The 21,695-nt window shown below is 43.8% G+C and overlaps 1 protein-coding gene and 1 non-coding gene across 5 annotated transcripts; both read left to right on the top strand.

Annotated features, from left to right (window-relative positions):
* Positions 1–1,299: 1,299 nt before the first annotated feature.
* DDX39B (DExD-box helicase 39B) lies at positions 1,300–17,462 on the top strand. 4 transcript variants are annotated; one of them, XM_087954292.1, is made up of 12 exons: positions 1,369–1,387; positions 3,074–3,157; positions 4,326–4,559; positions 4,651–4,778; positions 4,924–5,016; positions 6,257–6,440; positions 8,626–8,744; positions 10,649–10,780; positions 12,474–12,583; positions 13,599–13,743; positions 14,028–14,175; positions 16,539–17,462. In XM_087954292.1, exons 3-12 carry the CDS (start codon positions 4,349–4,351, stop codon positions 16,553–16,555), a joined length of 1,287 nt encoding a protein of 428 aa, XP_087810418.1. In that variant the 5' UTR covers positions 1,369–1,387; positions 3,074–3,157; positions 4,326–4,348; the 3' UTR covers positions 16,556–17,462. The 4 variants fall into 4 exon arrangements, with proteins under 4 accessions (XP_026542702.1, XP_026542703.1, XP_087810418.1 ...); XM_026686917.2 differs by lacking the exon at positions 3,074–3,157 and having other exon boundaries at positions 1,300–1,387; XM_026686918.2 differs by lacking the exon at positions 3,074–3,157 and having other exon boundaries at positions 1,326–1,452.
* LOC113424962 (small nucleolar RNA SNORD52) lies at positions 13,834–13,900 on the top strand. The gene has a single exon (XR_003372546.1). It is a non-coding gene; the product is annotated as a small nucleolar RNA SNORD52 (small nucleolar RNA).
* Positions 17,463–21,695: the final 4,233 nt, after the last annotated feature.

Raw genomic sequence — 21,695 nt, 5'->3', positions numbered from 1 at the left:
CAGTGAGAATGGAAAGAAAATGTCAGTTGAAACCCCAAAAGTTGCCTTTTTCAAAAGGCAATTGGACTTTCCTTTGTTTTTTCCTTGAAGATGTTTCGCTTCTCATCCAAGAAGCTTCTTCAGTTCTGAAGTGGGTGGGGAAGAAGTTTCTTGGATGAGAAATGAAATGTCTTCAAGGAAAAAAAAACAAAGAAAAGTCTGCTTGCCTTTTGAAAAAAAAAAACACTTTTGGGACAGCCACAACCTGGATGACTGAGAATATCCATAGATAACTATTAGAAATCTTTATATTTTGTTTTAGCTCCCAGGCTCTTGTATCTTGAACGGGCTTATTGGAAGTACAAAAGCAATGCTAAGAGTAAACAATCCATGAGAAGATTGGACCAAAGATTTTAGGTGGAAAATTCTCAGCAAGGAATTTGAGCATCTCTATTCTGATTGACTGGGCAGCCACTTGTCAGAATAGAATAGAATAGCTTTATTGTCATTGCATTCCAAGAATACAATGAAATTTGAAAGCTACTCCAGCACAGTGCCCCAAACACCACATCACAATCACACTACAGAGTTTTAAAAATTAAAATAATTATAATAGGACTAAATCACAAATGCACTGTTTGAATCAAGAGAATTACTGCCTTGGAAAAGAAACTCTTTCTCAATCTATTAGTCCTCATTTTAAGACACCTATAACGCCTCCCTGATGGTAACAGATCGAAATATGAATGTCCAGGATGAGAACGCTCTGTGGAGATTTTTAGTGTTCTAGAGAGGGTAGAGAAGTGGTAGAGGGTTTCCTGTTTGAGCAGGGGGTCGGACTAGATGACCTAAAAGACCTCTTCCAATTCTGTGTTGTTTTTTTATTGTAAGGTTTGGGCAGAAATTTAATTGGTGCCTTCTGCAGAACCACCCCCCATTGAGTCATTGGCCTTAATACTGCTACGTAATTTCTTTCTGGAAACGAGCTACGGGTAGAACCCAACCTTTTTCACATGAAATAAATACAATGATTTAAAAGTGGAACCACCTGGCTTTTACTGACCAATTGTGAACCAGCAGCAATTTACTCCCATTGGCAGGACGCCTGCAAAAATCTATCCCAAGAATCCTATATTAAAATAAAATCGAACGAAAACTCACGAATCATTTATAAATTATTATTATTACAAAATATAATAGATGTAATCGTCGTTTTTATTTTTATTTTTTAATCGGGCACTCAGTTAGACAAAAGGCTCCAAAAAAAAAAAAAAAAAACCCGCGCGTAATCCTCATCGCAGGTCCCTCCAGTAGCTTCCGCTTCCGCCCATCACCTAACGGAAGTAGCTTTCTTTCCGCTGTGACCGCGTCTCGGCATTACTCGCCGAACCCCTCCCCTTTGTGTAAGGTAAGCGGCTCTTCGATAATCGTCCTTTTATCGGCGCTCCGGTTAGTCATCCGTCGTATATCGAGGTGGGTCCGGTTTCTTCGGGCAGTTGCCTTTCCGATTCTTCTTTTTTGGGTGGTCATTTCTTCATTCCCGCGCCCAAATTTACCATTGGGAGCGTGCGACGTAGACCCTGTCATTGTAGTAAAAGCCTGAAATTAAAGATGGCGCCTTTTCTTGCGCGTTGGGTGCGTTTCTTGGGCCGATCGTAATCGAGAAACATCGGCCACTCGCTGCTACTCTCGTCTTTTAGGCCTGCTTCGCTAGATCGAGAGATCTCTTATGCTCGACCCCAGCCAAGAACTACTCGACAAATAATCTTGTAGCTACTTATTACGGTAATTTTTGTAACACCCCCCCTCCATTTTTTAAAAAAACTGGGCCTTATCTGTAAAGGAAGAAAAACCTGGAGTATAAGCCTACATTATCTTAATGAGGCTAACGCAATGATTTTTTTGGGGTCTTTGCAATACTTGATTACATATTTTTACTGTAGTAATTAACTGTTGCTAGTCTTGAGCATCCTGCATTTGCTCTCTGTTTATTTTTATTTTTTTTGATTACTAGCATTCATATAGATCCGGGTGTGCTGCCCAGGGTTGAATGGATGTAAAGATTCTTTAGGGAAAAGATTAAACTCCCTGAGAAATTCACAGTGTTAAAATACACAGGATCTCTTTTCTCCTTTTCTTCCAGGATTTCTTCCTGGCTCCAGGAAGTGATCAAAAAAGACTGTGTTCCTAAGGCTTTCCCTTACTGATCTTACCTTGATTGCTGATTTCAGAGTGAGATTTAGCGGGGATTTGCAAATCGTTGTTGAATCTGCCTATTTCATGGAAACATGGAAGCTGAGGTGCTGGTGTGCCCCATGCAGCTGCATTGTTGCAGTACAGTACTTCCAACATCTTCCTCATTTGTCGTGGTTTTTTTTGCAAATAGTGGGAGTTCAGTAGTAGGTAGACTTGCAGAGGTTACTTATTGGTTATCCCTGTCTTAAGGCATAGATTATTACTTAAATCCTGCATGCATGGAGTTTACACTTTCATATGCATTCCAACACATGGTGTTGCTGTTTCCTACAAAAGGAATATACAGGCAGTCCTTGACTTGTAACTATAATTAAGGCCAAAATTTCCACTGCTAAGCAAAGTGAGTGATTTGGATGTTAAGTGAGTTATGGCCAGTTTTACTTTGCGATGATTGTTAAGCAAATAACTGCAGTTAAGTGGATCCTGTTATTAAGTGAATCTGGATTCCCCTTGTGATTTAGCTTGTTGGAAGCCAGCTGAAAGAATGCAGTTTGCAATCACATGACTCTAGGAAGCTGCAACCATCTTAAATACATGCTATTTGCCAGATGCCCAGATTTTGATCATGTGACTGGGGATACTGTGACAGTCATAAGTGTGAGGACAGATCATAAGTCATTTTTGTCAGTGCCATTGTAACTTTGGAAAATTTCGCTGAATGAATGGTTGTAAATTTGTGTACGTAGTATTTATGCCAACATATCATTTGGTATAAAAATGGATGATTGATAATCTGTAGCATTTTATACTGATTTCATTGTGACTATCGGATCTCTGCAAAATCAGGTAGTCACTGGGTGGCAGTAAAACTAAACTGGATCTCACTTTCCTTTGGTGGCTGTCTGGATTTTTGCAGCCTGACTCTTTACAGGTAAACTAGGGTTCTTCTAATTATTGAAAATTATCAAAATAGCAAGATCAAGTAACAATTGAATCCTTGCTTGCATAAATTCAATCAAGGGTACGAGCTGTTGCATTTGTCCTATTAGCTAGAATTTATTTATTTATATATTATATTATATATATATATATATATATATATATATATATATATATATACATCACATTCACATTTGTTCTGGTATTTTCCCACTTCATAGTAGTTGTGCTTTTAAAGTTGTAGCGACGTTTGGCAGAATCTCATCTGCCATCATCAGGCTTCTGTATAGTGTTCTATACAGTGCTTCTATACAGAAGCCTGATGATGGCAAATGAGATTCTGCCAAACTGCTCAACTAAAAGCACAACTACAATGACGTGGGAAAATACCTGAACAAAGCTGAATGCCATACATGTAATACCAGCGAAAACTTAAGAAAATATATATATATTCATATTTATTTATATTTATTTATTTATATTTATATTTCTCATATTCTGATAAATCTTCAGGATAATTTAACTTAAAATAAACCATTATTTACCAGAAGAATTTTCAAGAGAATTTATTGAGAACGAAATTGTGCTAGAGTTTTTTCTACTGAGTGAGATGATGGGCATATCATGTTTGCACATAATGGTAAGCCACAATATAGCTTCCTGCAACCAAGTATAATCTGGGGGGATTCTGAGGGGGACTACTTTGCCCTCAGATACTTTCCTCTGTATTTTACCTGGCTGTTTAAGAGATTCTGGTAATATGAAGATAGCATCATTTGCTGAAATCACCAAAAGTATTGCAGGAACGAGTTAACAAAGCTCTATGCAATGGGAGTATAGCTTGGCTTAAATTTACTTTTGTGGAAGAATGGTAGGCACGTCTCTTGTGACAGCCATTGTGTGCATCACTTGCTCTCAAAACCCCAAATGTGCCCTTAATCCTTGTGAAATGAATTTAAATCTTGTGCCATAATAACTTGGAGTAGAATTATAATACCATGCAACAGAAAGGGCCTTGGGCTAAGTCATGAATGTAGATGTCTTAGTCTTGCAGATGTCTCCTGGTATGGTGCTACAACATGACTGATCTCTTGAAAGGGTTAGAGGTCACTGTGCTTGTAATGCTTTGTTTATTTGTGCTCTGTAGTGTATTGATAATGTTGGGAATTTCGTTTCTAAAACACTTTGGCTCACTTAAGCCTTTATCTTAGTTTTTAGAGAGGGAGACATCACCATGACGGAGAATGATGTTGACAATGAGCTGCTGGATTATGAAGATGATGAGGTGGAAAACCAAGCAGCTGGAGAAGGAGTAGATGTCCCATCTAAGAAAGACGTCAAGGGATCCTATGTCTCCATCCACAGTTCTGGCTTCCGTGACTTCCTATTAAAACCAGAACTATTGCGTGCCATTGTTGATTGTGGCTTTGAGCACCCTTCAGAAGGTGAGTCAAGGTGACTTTGTTCCATGGAGAACCTGGGCTTCTGTGATCTCAGTGGCACCAGGTGTTAATTCTGCCCTTATTCTCAATGCAGTGCAACACGAGTGTATCCCACAGGCAATCTTGGGCATGGATGTCCTGTGCCAGGCCAAATCCGGCATGGGCAAGACCGCTGTCTTCGTTCTTGCTACACTTCAGCAGTTGGAACCAATAACAGGACAGGTATGTCAGTGAAATCCAGGCTCCCCTCCCCTAGATGAGAGATGGGCACAGATGTTTGAAGCCCGATCACACATAGGTGGGCTAAGAATTAGCAGGGGTGACGGGAGAAATTGCAAAGAAAAATATTTTTGCCCCCTTTTCGCAGGTTTCTGTGCTGGTGATGTGTCACACGCGTGAACTGGCCTTCCAGATTAGTAAGGAATACGAACGGTTCTCCAAGTACATGCCCAGTGTCAAGGTGAGAGTCAGGAAGTTGTCCCTGTTGTGAATTGTCAAGATTCTCTGCTTATTTACCATCATGAGAGTGAACAGAAATCTAGAGAATTATTATTTTTTTGTATATATTTATATGCCAACTCGTGATCTTGAGCAGCTCACAAAAGCCACACGACATGAATGAGATACTACTGTATGCTCAGTAAATAAAAACACATACAATGATGTGACCTTAACTGCTTTCCAAAAATATAACTGGGAAAGACCCAATTTAATCTTAGGAGGGAAGATTAACGTCGGGCTGCTCCTAAAAAGGCTTATTTTGAAGCATCTTCCCCTTTAACTTCTCGCAGGCTAGCTGGGGATTTTGAGCCGCTTCTGTCTGCCATCATTGAGTGGGAGGACAGAACATACCTGAGTTAGAAGGTAACAGTTGTCTTAGTGAGATGGGTGGCATAGAAGTTTGATAATTTTTTAAAAAAAGAGATGAACCATAAAAGGGACTTAATAGGTGGTAGTGCCTGAAGCTTGGTCAGTGCAGTTCCTGTTGTTCTGTATGGTGTTGACTACAGCCAGGGAGCAGCTGTACTCAATGACTGTAGCTCCTGAATTGACTTCTGGAGCAGTCCTCAGCAAAACAGATTGCTGTATCCAAGTTCAAGTTAAGGACACATTACTGATACCATAGTTACCCAGTCTAGAAAAGGCTTCATGGGATAGCACAACTACCGTTTGCTGTTTCACCCAGAGGACATGAGTCCTGAAGGACCCAAAGTTGTTAACCTGCTGTTCCGGGGTAGTATTACCCTGTCCAGAGCTAAAGAACATTCTGGAAGCTGATGGATTCTAAACAAAACAGCATCTTATCTTGCTATGATCCATCCTTTGTCTGCTCCATTTTACCTGTCCTCTGGACTGGTGGTTCTCCATAGACCCCTGGGGGGCTGCAATGTTGTCACGGAGTCTGCGAAGGCTTGAAGAAATATAATTTGAATTTGAATTAAGTCTTGGCTGTCCATAGCAGCAAAACGCATTTAAAGAAAAGGTTGAGAACCACTGTTCTAGGCACTGGGGAAAGACTTAACCTCTCTTTCTTGGCTTGGAGCTAACATAAAAATAGGAAAGGATTGAAAAGTTTTCTTGGGCTGTGTCAGATTTGGCATAATATTCTGCTATTTACCACTGCTGGAAATTCAGGCAGTTGGTTAAGCAGACTCTAGCAACCATGCCAGACAATAGTCTTTCATTCTTCCTTCCCCTAGGTGGCAGTGTTCTTTGGGGGCCTGTCCATCAAGAAGGATGAAGAGGTTCTGAAGAAGAACTGCCCCCACATTGTGGTGGGGACCCCGGGCCGCATCCTGGCTTTGGCCCGCAACAAGAGCCTTAACCTCAAACATATCAAGCATTTCATCCTGGACGAATGTGATAAAATGCTTGAACAGCTTGGTGAGTGTTGAGGGTATTGGAATAGAAACCAAAGACGGGGCTTTAGAGCAGCCGGAAATCTACATTGTGCCCTTTGTAGACTTGAGTTTCTATGAAGGCAAGGAAGAATAGGAAGTTTCTCCCTTCTTCTCAGGCCATTGTTACCTTATGGGTATTTTCTGACTTGGCCGTCTCTCTTTTAAAATTGAGGCATTTACGTGACTGTCAATCTGTAGAGAAGATAAGATTTAAAAATACATACGCGGCTCAAAAAAATAAAGGGAACACAAAAATAAGACATCCTAGATCTGAATGAATGAAATGTTCTTATTAAATACTTTGTTCATTACATAGTTGAATGTGCTGACAACAAAATCACACAAAAATTATCAATGGAAATCAAATTTAGCAACCCCTGGAGGTCTGGATTTGGAGTTACACTCAAAATTAAAGTGGAAAAAAAAACACTACAGGCTGATCCAACTTAGATGTAATGTCCTTAAAACAAGTCAAAATGAGGCTCGGTAGTGTGTGTGGCCTCCATGTGCCTGTATGACCTCCCTACAACGCCTGGGCATGCTCCTGATGAGGTGGCAGATGGTCTCCTGAGGGGTCTCCTCCCACACCTGAACTCCTGGACAGTCTGTGGTGCAGTCTGTGGCGTTGGTGGATGGAGCGAGACATGATGTCCCAGATGTGCTCAATTGGATTCAGGTCTGGGGAACGGGCGGGCCAGTCCATTAATATCAATGCAGGAACTACTGACACACTCCAGCCACATGAGGTCTAGCATTGTCTTGCATTAGGAAGAACCCAGGGCCAACCGCACCAGCATATAGTCTCACAAGGGGTCTGAGGATCTCATCTCGGTACCTAATGGCAGTCAGGCTACCTCTGGTGAGCACATGGAGGGCTGTGTGGCCCCCTAAAGAAATACCACCTCACACCATTACTGACCCACTGCCAAACCGGTCATGCTGGAGGATGTTGCAGGCAGCAGAACGTTCTCCATGGCGTCTCCAGACCCTGTCACGTCTGTCACATGTGCTCAGTGTGAACCTGCTTTCATCTGTGAAGAGCACAGGGCACCAGTGGCGAATTTGCCAATCTTGGTGTTCTCTGGCAAATGCCAAACGTCCTGCATGGTGTTGGGCTGTAAGCACAACCCCCACCTGTGGACGTCGGGCCCGCATACCACCCTCATGGAGTCTGTTTCTGACCGTTTGAGCAGCCACATGCACATTTGTGGCTCACTGGAGGTCATTTTGCAGTGCTCTGGCAGTGCTCCTCCTGTCCCTCCTTGCACAAAGGTGGAGGTAGTGGTCCTGATGCTGGGTTGTTGCCCTCCTACAGTCTCCTCCACGTCTCCTGATGTACTGGCCTGTCTCCTGGTAGCGCCTCCATGCTCTGGACACTACGCTGACAGACACCTTCTGCAAACCTTCTTGCCACAGCTCGCATTGATGTGCCATCCTGGATGAGCTGCACTACCTGAGCCACTTGTGTGGGTTGTAGACTCCGTCTCATGCTACTACTAGAGTGAAAGCACCGCCAGCCTTCAAAAGTGACCAAACCATCAACCAGAAAGCATAGGAACTGAGAAGTGGTCTGTGGTCACCACCTGCAGAACCACTCCTTTATTGGGGATGTCTTGCTAACTGCCTCTGCTTTCCACCTGTTGTCTGTTCCATTTGCACAACAGCATGTGAAATTGATTGTCAATCAGTGTTGCTACCTAAGTGGACAGTTTGATTTCACAGAAGTGTGATTGACTTGGAGTTACATTGTGTTGTTTAAGTGTTCCCTTTATTTTTTTGAGCAGTGTATTTTAATAGAAATAGCACGTAGACTTATATACCACTTCATAGTACTTTATAGCAGTGTCATAGATATATTCATTAATAATAGCAATAGCCCTTAGACTTATATACCACTTCACAGAGAGCTTTCACTCTCTGAGCAGTTTACAAATGTCAGCATACAAAACCCAACAATCTGGGTCCTCATTTTACCCACCTCGGAAGGAAGGAAGGAAGGCTGAGTCAACCTTGAGTCAAGTCAGGATCGAATTGCTGACAGTTGGCAGAGTTACTCTGCGTTCTAACTGTGCCACCGGGGCTCTTTTTTTCAAGGCTTTGAGATGTGTGTGTGTACAGTTTAATCCAGGTAGCTATTGTTAACCTGTTGGCCCTTTTTTCCCTCCCAGATATGCGTCGAGATGTCCAGGAGATCTTCCGCATGACCCTGCATGAAAAGCAGGTCATGATGTTCAGTGCTACTCTCGGCAAGGAAATCCGCCCCGTGTGCCGCAAATTCATGCAAGACGTAATTAAAACCCTTCTACCTTCTTTACCCACCTGGCCGGTCAGCCTGCCTACCTCCCTCCCTCTCCCCCCATCCAGGGAAGGAGAAGGGGGCCGGCACGGAGAACACTACCACACTTTACAGCTCATTGGGCTGCACCCTTGCTGCCCCCTCACCTAGCCAGTTCTGCTGAGGCATCTGTAGGACACATCACTTTCCGGAAGATCATTCGGGTGACGCCAAGAGCCTCCTTTGCACACACACGAGCGACAGCACCTCTCCCAATAGGGTCCGAAAGGGCACTTCCGCTATGGTCTTGTTTCGGCCCCTCTGGCACACTTAGCTTAGAGATCATCTACATTTTACTTTAGGGCGGATCCGTCCCAGAAGGATCCTCTTTTATGCTTTCCCCCACCTGGCAAGCGGCGCGACATTGGCAGCGCTCCCCTTGCTGCCCCAGTTTCCCTCCCTCCGCGTGGAATTTTGCCTTCTGCTTGTGTCAGCACCGTGCACAGAAGACCCTGGCCCACACACGCACCCACGTTCAGAAGATCCTTGGCCCACACACACCCAGGCGAGTGGTAGCCTTTTTTGTTTTCCACACCCACCCACCCCCCGCGCCCCCTCGGCTCCCTGCGTTAAACCTGACACACACATTACGCACAAGAGACAACCGCGGCCTGTGTGTTCCTGATCCTGCCCTCCCTCCCTCGCCCCGCCCCTCCCTGCCCACGCATTCTGGAGACCTGCGGCGAAGGACTCCCCGAGGGATCCGAACCAATCGGAGGCAGCCCAGTGGAGCAGACCGCCTGGTGACCCGGAGGAGAAGTTCTATCCTTTTTTGGAACGGGCAAAAAAAAGCGTTATTTTCTGTAACCCTCTTTTCTCCCCCCTCCCCCCCCCCACCCCCCTGTGCCATGAGGGAAAGGGATTTAATTTCAGAGCCTTTGCAGTGGGGAGGGCCTTTTTCCCTAGAGAAGCCCCCCTCAATTATAAGGCAGGAAAGTTGACACTTTAGAACAGGGGGGAGGGGAACCATGGCCCTTTTATGGCTTACAGGCTTCGACTCCCAGAAGCCACGAGTCATAAATGGGCCATCGTTCCCCATCCCTGCTTTAGAGTGCGCTAATAAGAATGTTAATTAATCCTGGAATGAGTTGACCGGGGTGTTTGTGTTCAAAAAAAAATCAGGCGATTTTACTGGTCTGATACGAGCAGGTCAAAATGATGCCTTCTCTTATATGGAAGGAAAAGAATGGCAGCTCCTTTTCTTTTGTTGCCCAGGTCTTGTTACTCTTTTAGGCCAAGCAGGTATTGAGACTGTAACCCTCGTGTTACTCTCTTTAAGCCAAGCAGGTTAAGGTGCGACCCTGTGCATGGTTAAATGTTAAACGTCTTGGAGAAGTGACCAGTGGAAGTTAAGGAGCTGGAGTAAACCCGCTTTTTCCCTACAAGTGGGTGATCTCCGTGGTTTTTTTTTTTTTAATTTTAGGTAATGAAAAGTGGATTATTGAAGCTTTGGATCCCTATTTGAAAAAGGGATTATTTGAAGACTATATTCAAAATCCAGATGTGACTCAAATTATTTTAAGGCAACAATATTAATGTCTTATTACGGAGATATGTTTTTAAAAGGTGACGTTAGCCCCCGTTCGCAGAATGTTTTGCAGGATAAATCCTTGGCTGACGAGGGAGAATGCTGCTTCCCAGTGTGCACTGCTTTAGGCGCATGTGAGCTGTTTTTGAGTGTTATTGTCGGAAGGAGTTAGCCAGCCTTTGTTTTCTGGGCCTGCCCTAAGGGACCAGGGCCTGTGTGGTAGAGAAAGCCGCTCCTGTGCACATCTGTGCTTCTTGTCCTCCCCCTCTCCCCTCCAAGCCCAGGTCAGTCTTACTTTGGTCTAACTGGCCCTGGATTTGCTTCTCAGCCTATGGAGATCTTCGTGGATGATGAGACCAAGCTGACGCTGCACGGTCTGCAGCAGTACTATGTCAAACTGAAAGACAACGAGAAGAACCGCAAGCTGTTTGACCTGCTTGATGTGCTGGAGTTCAACCAGGTGCTTTCTGGAAATAGAGCCTGTGTCTTGGGGATCTGGGGGTTGGGGGGAAGGCCCACAGCTGGCTAAACCCAGTACAGGTAGCCATCGACTTAGACCCACTTATTTGGCAAGCATTTGAAGCTGTAAGGGCACTGGAAAAAAAAATGTGACAACTGGTCCTCATGCTTACAACCATTGCAGTATCCTGTGGTCATATGATCAAAACGCAACAGCAACCATGTACGGGTAGACTTTGACAACAGTTCATTGAGTGACTTGTTTCAAAAGTTGTGTGTCACCGAAAAAAGTGACACACATGACCATTTTTCACACTTTGTGACCATTGTGGCCTCTCTGTAGTCACGTGATCAAAATTTGCGATCTTGGCAACGGACTCGTGACAGTTGCAGTGTCCTGGGGTCATGTGACCAGCTTTTTGCGGTCTGACCAGCAAAGTCAATGGGGAAGCCAGATTCACTTAACCATGTTACTAACTTAACTGCAGTGGTTCACTTAACTAAGCTCATGAAATGAGGCAAAATTCACTCAATAAGTGTTTCACCTAGAAACTGCAAGTTTGGGCTTAATTGTGGTCAAAAGTCAAGGATTACCTGTATTTACGACAGTTGCAGTATCCCTAGATCAGGTGGTCCATTTGTCACCTACCCAGCCTGCTTCAAACAAGCAAAGTTAGATCATCCAGATTACCTTAACAATGGTGTGATTGACCTCACAACTGCAGTGATTTGCTTAACTGCGGCAAAACTCATAAAAGCAGGCTTGATTCACTGAACAGCCGTCTGCTGAGCAAGGAAAATTCTGCTCTGGTTGTGATCATAAGTCAAGAACTAACCCTGTTTTCCCGAAAAATAAGACCTAACCTGAAAATAAGACCTAGCATGTTTTTTATGCATGTGCCTAATATAAGCCCTATTTAAGAGTGCGCAACTGTGAGTAGCCGACCATTACATCTAGTTGCTTGGGCCATGGCCACGAGGCGGGGTGTTGGTGGGTCTGCCCCACATGGCACGCGCCTGCTTACCTCAGGGCCTTTTCAGCCAGGCCATCCGCGCCCAGACACTTGCCTCGCAGCGGCAGCACCAGCAGCCCTGTGCGGCAGGAGCCCACTTCTGCGTTCTCCCAGCTGCAGCGGAGCAGGAGGCCGAGTGGTGTGTTAGGGCTGTGGCTGGGAGGCAAGACAGGTGTCGAGGCAGAGGCCCTGAGAGGTGGTAAGCCGGCGCAGGCAGCACGAGGAAGCTCCACCTTCCCTTCTTTGTGTCGGCAGCACTCGTGCCCTGTGCAGCTTCCTGCCCTGCCATGAACAAACAAGAAGTGGGCTTCCTCTACGTGCCCCCACCCTCCAAAATAAGCCCGGGTGCTTATTTTTAGGCCCAAAAGAAAATAAGACCCGGTCTTGTTTGGGGGAAACCCACGGGTATATGTTCCATCATTAAAGACAGTTTGGGGATCTTGAATGCTAGGGGTTGGCGGCTTCTGCTACAACTGTCGTACGTACATTTTGGGCAGAAAGTAGCCTTGTCAGGCAGGAGGTTTGCTTACGTTGCTCTGAAAAAAATAAAAAGCTTAACTGCCACTTTTTGACAAACTCCGGAGTTGCCCAAGGGGGTCTTCAACAAAACCTAACTAAAGAAGGTTCACGGGTGGTTCCTTATGAACGTGGTGGGATTGACGTTCCTCTTCTTTTGCCTAGGTGGTCATCTTCGTGAAGTCTGTGCAGCGTTGCATAGCTCTGGCTCAGCTCTTGGTGGAGCAGAACTTCCCAGCCATTGCCATCCATAGGGGCATGCCCCAGGAAGAGAGGTGAGGCTGGGGCAGGAAGCGGTTCCGAGTTGTTCAGCTTCCTGCGGGGTCCTTTTGCTGTGATGAATTTGCTCAGACTAGAGTCTCTGACTTCTTCAGTGTTGAGGCTTTGAAGCCCTGAGCAACGGCCCCTGCAGAAGCTGTTATAAAATCTCCTGCCAAAAAGTTGGTTTGTACGAGGAAGGCACTTGACAAAAGAAATTGGTATGCTGGGGAGAAAAAGCCTGTTTCTCATTTGAAATGTTCCCCCCAAAAAAAGGTTACGGATTAAGGATACGTTGCTTTTCACATGCGCATCAAGATGAGCAGTGTTAGATCCTGAAGATTATGTGGGTTTTAGAACCCACATTTTCCAGAAGTCTGGAATGTTGCATTTTACGCTTTGGGGGAGCAGTTTGATGGTTTTTCAAAAGTCGATTCTCTGAACCAGAAGCAGATGGATGTGTTCCAAGGTTGCCTGCTCCTGAAACGAGTGTTCTGTGTGGAATGCCATGTCTGGAAAATTTCAGATCGTCAATACCGAACCTTTCCAGTGGAGATTTGATACAGTATATTCCATTCTCGAGTTAATGTCTTTTACACATCCTGCATTTTGCATGTGTGTAAAGATGTGTAGAAAGAATAAAAGTCTTGGTTAGGTCACAGTAATGGAAATGAAAACAAGGGTTCAAAAAGTATAACCTATAGATGACGGATCACCAATATCCCTTTATAGCCCGCGGACAATTTGAGTGGGCCAAAAAATTTTTTAGTTGGGAGAAGCTTAGGAGGCCAATAGGTTTTTTGTGGTGGGGGCATTTCACCTTATAAAAGATCTGACGAATCTCAAATTGGGCTCCTAGTTCCACCTACTTTTTCAATGTAGGCTTTGGAATGTCTCCCAAAGACCAACATAGCATTCAAAATAATTTGATGAATAAAATAAAAATCAGTATGACAGAAGCCCTCTACCTCTGTTCTGTGGGTGAAGTTTCATGCTGAAGGGACACTACCGTGTGTTTGCTGTCTCGTATAGATTGTCGCGGTACCAGCAGTTCAAAGATTTCCAACGTCGTATCTTGGTAGCCACCAATCTGTTTGGTCGTGGCATGGATATCGAGCGGGTCAACATCGCTTTCAACTACGATATGCCAGAGGATTCAGACACTTATTTGCACCGGGTAAGCTGAGCTGTCCAAAAAGCAACCTCCTAAATTTCCTCCGTTTGGGTGCCCAAACTGGGGATGGGTATGAAAGTCCAAGGTGTAATTTGCAATGATGAATTGCTCAGACTAGAGTCTCTGACTTTTTCTGATGTCTCTTTGAAAGCCCTGAGTAAGTGCCCTTGGTTGAAACAGCTTTGCTTTTTCGTCCTCTACCGACCTTCAATTGGTTTTGAATCCTATTTGGGGCTCCTGTGTGGGGAAAAAAAATCCATTCCCGTCTTCTCATTTCTGGATTCTAGGTGGCTCGTGCTGGTCGCTTCGGCACAAAAGGTCTGGCAATCACTTTTGTGTCAGATGAGAATGATGCTAAGATCCTAAATGAAGTGCAGGATCGCTTTGAAGTGAACATCAGCGAACTTCCTGATGAAATCGATATCTCTTCCTACAGTGAGTGTGTTTTACCGATTGTCCTCAACTTAGTATCACAACAATTGAGCCCCAGATTTATGTTGCTGAGTGAGACATTTTGTTAAGTGAGTTTTGCCCCATGTTACAACCTTGCTTGGCTCAGTTGTTCAGTGAATCATTGCCGTTGGTAAGTTAGTAACCCAGTGGTTAAGGGAATCTGGCTTCCCCATTGATCTTCCTTGTCAGAAGGTCACAAACGGGGATTACAGATAACAGATAATCAGAGTTGGAAGGGACCTTGTAGGTCATCTAGTCCAACCCCCAGCCCAAGCGGGAGACCCTACACCATTTCTGACAGATGGCAGTCCAATCTCTTCTTGAAAGTCTCAAGTGATGGCGCTCCCACAGCTGAAGACAAAGCTGTTCCATTGGTTGATCTCACTGTCAGAAAGTTTCTCCTTATTTCCAGGTCGAATCTCTCCTTATTCAGTTTCCATCCATTATTCCTTCTCTGGCCTTCGGGTGCTTTAGAAAATAGCTTGACCCCTTCCTCTCTGTGTGGCAACCCCTCAAATATTGGAAGACTGCTATCATGTCTCCCCTGGTCCTTCTCTTCACTAGACTAGCCACACCCAGTTTCTGCAATCGTTCTTCATATGTTTTAGTCTCCAGTCCCCTAATCATCCTGGTTGCTCTTCTCTGCACTTTTTCTAGAGTCACATCTTTTTTATAATGTGACCAAAACTGGATGCAGTACTCTAGGTGTGGTCTTACTAAGTTACTTTATAGAGTCGTATTAGTACCTCACTTGATCTCGATTGTATCCCTCTGTTAATACAATTTAGGATAGCATTAGCTTTTTTGGCTGCCGCTGCACACTGTTGGCTTATATTTAGCTGGTGGTCCCCAAGGCACAACAACGGTCATAAATATGAACCAAGTGTTTGAATTTGGACCACATGATCATGGGGGTGCTGCAAAGGTCGTAAGTGAAAACTGCAATAAAGTCATAATTTTTTTTTCAATGCTGTTGACGCATTGAACTTTCAACGGTCACTGAACAAACTATTGTAAATTGGGGATTACCTGTACTGTGCTTTAGCCCAGCCCACAGCATCTTTGCACAGTTAAGCATTTCAGAAAGAGAATGTGGAGAGGAACCCATGGCTGATGGCACAACAGTGTATTGCCTTCTAGGCATTTTGCAGAGTAGAACTTTATATTTTCCAGATAAAAATGAAAAGTTGATGTTTATTAGTACAATGTAAATATTCCCACTTTCAGTATACAGATAGTCCTTGGCTTAATCGAGTCCAAAATTTATGTTGCTAAAGAAGTGAATTCTGCCTCATTTTACAACCTTTCTTGTCACAGTTAAATGAATTTTGACAATTATTAACATGGTTGTTAAGTGAATCTGGCTTCCCCATTAACTTTACTTGTCAGAAGGTTGCTGAAGCTGATCACAATACCAGGAGCCATTGCAACCGTCATAAATATGAGTCAGTTGCCAAGCATCTGATTTTTGGTCATTTGACCATGGGGATGCTTCAACCGTCCTAAGTTAGAAAAAGGATCATGAGTCACTTTTTTCAGTACTATTGTCACTTTGAATGGTCACTAAACAAACTTGTAAGTTGAAGGCTACTTGCTTTAAATTGTAAGGCTTGCTTACATTCTAGTGATTCAATATGGTGGGTTAAATAAGGTACCCTTTTGTGTATTGGTTCTTAGCTGATTTTTGTTCATTTTAATCTTAGTATTTATCATTTGAATGTTTTATATCAGGGGTGTCAAACTTGATTTCATTGAGGGTTGTGTTTGACCTTAGGGGTTGTGTTGGGGGTGCCTGTGGCGGCCCAAGTATTCTGCCAGCAAAAACTTGAGCTCTTGAGGGTCTCACACAACCATCCTGAGCTCCGTTTTTGCTGGCAGAGACACCATGGGCCAGTCCTTCGTTGTTTCTGGGGTGGCCCTGTGGGCCATATTTAAGCATCCCATGGGCTGGATCCGATCCATGGGCCTTGAGTTTGACACCTGTTCTATATTATGCCTCCCAGGATTGCTTGATAGATTGTTAACCTATAAATTTAATAAATAAAAATAAATAAACCAAAGTATTATTTGAGAGACACATGGTTGTTCTTTTTGCGGTTTTTATCCACTTTATAAGCTGGAGGGGAACAGAAGGTCAGTGCGTTTTAAGTGAACATAAAGAAGTTGAGATAGCTTAAGGGAAGATATTGCGAAATGAGCGAGTGTAGGAAAGTGATTTTCTGCTCTTCAAATGGGAGTTGAGATTTGCTTCGATGTAACGATGGACCCTTTTCATTTAGCCAGGAGCCGTTCACTTGCCCTGTTCTGCCTGACGCCTTCTCTCTCTCTCTCTTTTTTTTTTTCAGTTGAACAGACCCGATAAAAGGGGGGGCTCGCCTCTCCATAAGTTGACCTTGGTTTTAATTCCTGACCTCTGCCACTTTCCTGAAATTTCACATTTAATTTCACCTGATGGAGAAAAGAAGTGACTGACTGTCTGGAATACAAACCTACCCCCAGTCCTGTGGCAGGGATAGAAGAGCTTCTGTCACTTAGCTACGTGTAGCGGAAACGAGGCCGATCACAGCAAAAACCTCCATTGCTCATTGAGAGAGAGAGAGAAAGAGCTCGTTGGGGTGGAAGCCTAATTGCTTGACCGGCACCCAAGACGAAAGGAGCACCTTCCTGTCGATGCTTTTAATACAAAAAGAGACTTGACTTTCAGACAGATGTTCACTGCCTGCCTACCAGCAAAGGGGTTTTTTTTGGGGGGGGGGGGAAGAATTCCACATGTTGCATTACTCCACTGTGTTTCCTCCAGTCGGCAGGTCATCTTCCCCACTGCTGACAGGAAGCACAAAAGAAAAGGGGGGAAGGAGCTGAGGGGGTGGTGGGGTTGCTCTTTTGTGAATTTGTGACATTCAAAAATTGTGTTTTGTTTTAAATGGGGGTGACTTCCTCGAACGGGGGGAGAAACTTAAGAAAACAAGCTTCCTTTTATAATGCTCTCTCATATGCCATTTTAAAATCCACTTTTTAATTCCCCCCCACCCCTTTTCCCTGTGTATTCCTCATGGCTTTCAACTTTGTCTGCATGTTAACATTACTTCCACCCCTGCTGGTACCTTCTGGCGGGTAAACTAGTAGTGAAAGTTAGTCATGTTTTAGCTGTGGCTTGTTCTCTCTCTCTCTTTCTCACTCCTCCCTCCCTTTGAGACCCTCTTATTATTTTTTGTAATAAAGGAGCCCAGCTCTTAAGGGTGACTGATTAAACTAGTCTTGTGAATAAACATTTTTTCTGGTGTGGTTTCGTTTTTTAGGATTATGGCTCTATAGTACCTAACAACATAACTTCGTCATATATTTTTCTTTACTGTGAGCACACAGGCCCACATTAAAATGAAATTATATTATCTGCTCCCAAGAGAAAGTATACATCTACCCATACATAATACACATGTACACATGCTATATACATACATAAAAATATAACTGCCCCCATACATACATAAATACATTAATACATATATATTAATCACTTCCATTTTGAATACATGGATATAAAACCAGGACTAAGTTCAAAATTGGACAGTTACTTGTACACTAAGGCCTGAATGATTAAAACTGGCCTTGTAGCAGAGTGGATAAAATCTATTTAAAAATAATAATAAATAGGATTTTTTTGATTTAAATAGGATTTTTTTGATTTTTATGAAATTTATTTTAATAAAACGTGCTTGGAGTAAAAATAAATCTAAAGATAGTTTTCTATTTAAGATATATTAATTTAGCTTATTCAGCATGAAATGGGAGCTTAGTTAATGTAGCTTGAGGCTGTATATTCTGCAATATTTACATTTTTGGTAAACTCAAAAGGAATCCAAGCTCTGCAAGCTGAGGTAACATGCATTATTAATGCATTCACACAATTTCACAGTAACCGTGAGGTAAGTCATGAAACAAAGTTCAGGAATATTCCTTTATCCCGTTGTTTTGCAAATCTATGTACACTACAAACAAGAAATGCATCTGTACCACCAGGCTCTTAAGTGAGAGGAGGAAGGGCAAGCAGTAAAAATGAAAGTGAAACCTAAGCAGCTTATAAATGAAAGCCCCTCATTTTCAAATCCGTTATGGCAGCGCCTGTTACTGGGCATCCAGTCACCTGCCTGCCACTACCCTCACCTTGTCACTGCTGCATCACCAGCTATCCAGTGGCGGGATTCAAATTTTTTTATTACCGGTTCTGTGGGCGTGGCAGGGGAAGGATACTGCAAAACCCCCATTCCCTCCCCACCCCACCAACCTGCTTTCCAGCTTCGTTCTCCTGTGCAAGGCAACCAAAGAAGACACAGCCAATCAGCTGGGGCTCGGGAGGCAGAGAATAGATGGGGATGGGACCAGTCAGAGGTGGGATTTGCCAGTTCTCTGAACTACTCAAAATTTCCGCTACCAGTTCTCCAGATCTGGTCAGGACCTGCTGAATACCATCTCTGCAGCCATCCCAGTAAAATGAATGGGACTAAAAGTAAATCCACAGCGGGTCAGAGGAGGAACCGCTGCGGGACAGAGATGACAAGTGCTCTTTAAAAATTATGGTTTAAAATCAAGCCTTTTTACGAGTGATTTAAATTGACTTGATTTAAATCAAATCCACCCAGCCTTGGTGAATCCTTAGTTGATAACAGCTACGGAATGATTTATCTGGGCCATGTACTGCTAGTCCTCTACTCGCGGCCTTAATGGAGCCGTGATCTAAATATCATATATGATCTAAATATCATGTATTTGCAGATGCATTAAGTAAATCTCCCTGGTTGTTAAATGAAGATGGTCACGAAGTGAACACTGGCCGTTAAAGCACACCGATGGCTTGCTATGGACATTGAGCAAAACTTTGGCTGTGCGATGTAATTGCCAGAACCTGGAAGTGTGAGTGTTCGATAAAACATTTGGGAAGCATAACCATGTGGCTATAGGGAACTGGGAATTATAAATGAGACCCTGTTGCAGAATGCGTGAAATCTGTTCATGTGACCAGGAAGGGGGTGGGAGCAATTTTCAAAAACTGGGTCATAAATAAGCCCCAAGGTAGGTGGTTGTAACTTTGAACTATTGCTGAGCAACCAGTCATAAATTAGAGGGGGCCTACTTTAATGGAATGTGTTTTTATTTGGAGTTTCTCTACAATCTTTCCAGGACTTGTGTCTGTGGTGAGAACAGGTGCCCCCTTGATCCTCGCCCAGTTGAAATTTGTCTGCCACATATAAACTACCTTTTGTTGAGAGTTCTCTTGTGTACAGTAAAACAGTGGTCCCCAACCACCAGGCCCCGGACCGGTACTGGTCCATGGATCATTTTTTACCGGGCCGCAAAGAAGTGGGCGCCGCCATCTTGTTTCGACGGCACTTGAGAAAGTGCTTCCGGGTGAGCTTGTCGGTCGGAAAGCGGCGTTTGGGTGCTGAAGGAATCATCGCGCCTTAGTTTCATCAAGGGGGGCGGCGGCTTCGAACAAAGAGCCGTCCCAATGGCGGTGGAGTCTCACGTTAGGAGATTAAGCAAGAGCCCGAAAAGCCAATTGACAAAGGTACAAAGGAGGAGTTGAAAGTGGCGGGGAGAAGCGGGGGACAGCTAGCTGGCCGGTCGCTCAGCTCGCCTTGCCCTGGTCGTGCGTGCTGTTGCCGGTCCCAGTCCGTGGATCATTTTGTGATGCCGGTACCGGTCCGTGGGACAAAAAAGATTGGGGGCCACTGCAGTAAAAGATTAACAAAAGACACCACAGGGTTGCAAAAGGCCTCAAGAGCAGCAGCTGTGGTAGCAACAACTGTGTGTCTTCTCCCCCCCTATTTTGTGCCTGTGCAGTTGCTCAATGACCGGTAGTCCTCGGCTTATGACTGCAACTGAGCCCCCAAATCTGTTGTTAAGTGAGACAGTTAAAAGTTTTGCCCCGTTTTACAACCTTTCTTGCCGCAGGGGTTAAGAGAATCAGGTTAGATTTTGCAGCCAAAATTCAAATTCAGATGATTTGATTCAGCAGGATTCATTAACTTCTTTATATACATAATGACATATGAAGTAAAGTTTACAATACCATTAGTAGTTTCTTCCAACATGGTAAAGGTTACAAACAAAAAACACCAGCAGATGAAAGAACAGCAGAGAACAGTTTCAGTTTTGATTCAGAGTTGCAGACAAGACTGCAGCTTCAGAGCTCCGGAGCTTAATATAGAGCCACGCCTAGGCTTCTTCCAGTTTCAGTTTCCAAACAGCCCTCATTGGCTGATTTAGTTGCTATGCCTATACCATCCTCTGCCAGTTCATGAATATTTTGACAAATCACTGTAGTTGATAAGTTAATAGCCTGGTTGTTAAGTGAATCTGGCTTCCCCATTGACTCTGCTTGTCAGGTCGCAAAAGGGGATCACATGACCTCAGGACACAGTGATGGTCATAAGTTTGAGCCAGTTGCCAAAAGAGCTGTGGTGGTGGGTTAGAATGCAGTATTGCAGGATAACGCTGCCCACTGTCGGGAGCTCGATCCTGCCCGGCTCAAAGTTGACTTGGCCTTCCATCCTTCCCAGGTGGGTAAAATGAGGGGCCAGATTGTTGGGGAAAATATGCTGACTCTGTAAACAGCTTAGAATGGGCTGTAAAGCAACTATGAAGAGTATATACGTCTAAGTGCTATTGCTATTAATCAGTAATAAATACAACATTGATTCCCCCCACCTTTCAACAGTCACTTTCTTAGTGAAACCTTTCCTTCTTTCTTTCCTTCCTCCCCTTCCCTCCCTCCTTTCCATAATCACCCATCTTATGCCCAAATAACCCTGGATGGCTTACAGCAAGAATGATAAAACATAAAATAATAATGCTAACATAACTCCCCTGTACATTTGCTGGGATCCAATCTCACTTTAGCCCGGCACTTTGATATTCAGCCAATGTGGCTGGGTTTTGGTTCAGCATGATTGGATACTGAAGCAATTCGATTAGCATGTTATAGGAATACTAAACTTTTATTTTTATTTATTTTTGTCAATTGCTTATAAGATAATAGGTATAAGTAAAAACATAGTTATGAATACATGGATACGTATAAGAAAAATAAAAAGAAACAATAGGACAGGGACGGTAGGCACCTTGGTGCGCTTATACACGCCCACTACAGACCTCTTAGGAAAGGGGTGAGGTCAATAGTAGAAAGTCTAAGGTTAAAGTTTTTGGGGTTTGGGGAAGAAACCACAGAGTCTGGTAGAGTATTCCAGACATTGATCACTCTGTTGCTGAAGTCGTATTTCCTGCAATCAAGTTTGGTGCGATTAACCTTGAGTTTGTATCTATTGTGTGCTCTTATATTGTTAAGGTTGAAGCTGAAGTATTCATTGACAGGTAGGACATTGCAATGTATGATTTTATATACAATACTTAGATCGGACCGAAGGCGGCGTAATTCAAGGTTTTCTAGATCTAGAATTTCAAGTCTGGTGGCGTAAGGTATTCTGCAACGAGTAAAGGAGTGG

This window comes from Notechis scutatus, chromosome 2 (genome assembly GCF_049901735.1).
Source record: "Notechis scutatus isolate UNSWTSFEM ecotype Mainland chromosome 2, rNotScu1.2, whole genome shotgun sequence".
Classification (NCBI taxonomy): domain Eukaryota; kingdom Metazoa; phylum Chordata; class Lepidosauria; order Squamata; family Elapidae; genus Notechis; species Notechis scutatus.
Note: the sequence above shows the minus strand (reverse complement) of the source record. Positions and strands in the feature narration are given on the sequence as shown.

What these genes read in the sequence shown, in the direction of transcription:
- DDX39B (XM_026686917.2), top strand. Translation starts at nt 4,349, where the DNA reads ATGACGGAGAATGATGTTGACAATGAGCTGCTGGATTATGAAGATGAT. An exon ending in CTTTGAGCACCCTTCAGAAG is followed by an intron (nt 4,560 to 4,650) that starts GTGAGTCAAGGT and finishes TTCTCAATGCAG; the next exon opens with TGCAACACGAGTGTATCCCA. An exon ending in ATGTGCTGGAGTTCAACCAG is followed by an intron (nt 10,781 to 12,473) that starts GTGCTTTCTGGA and finishes TCTTTTGCCTAG; the next exon opens with GTGGTCATCTTCGTGAAGTC.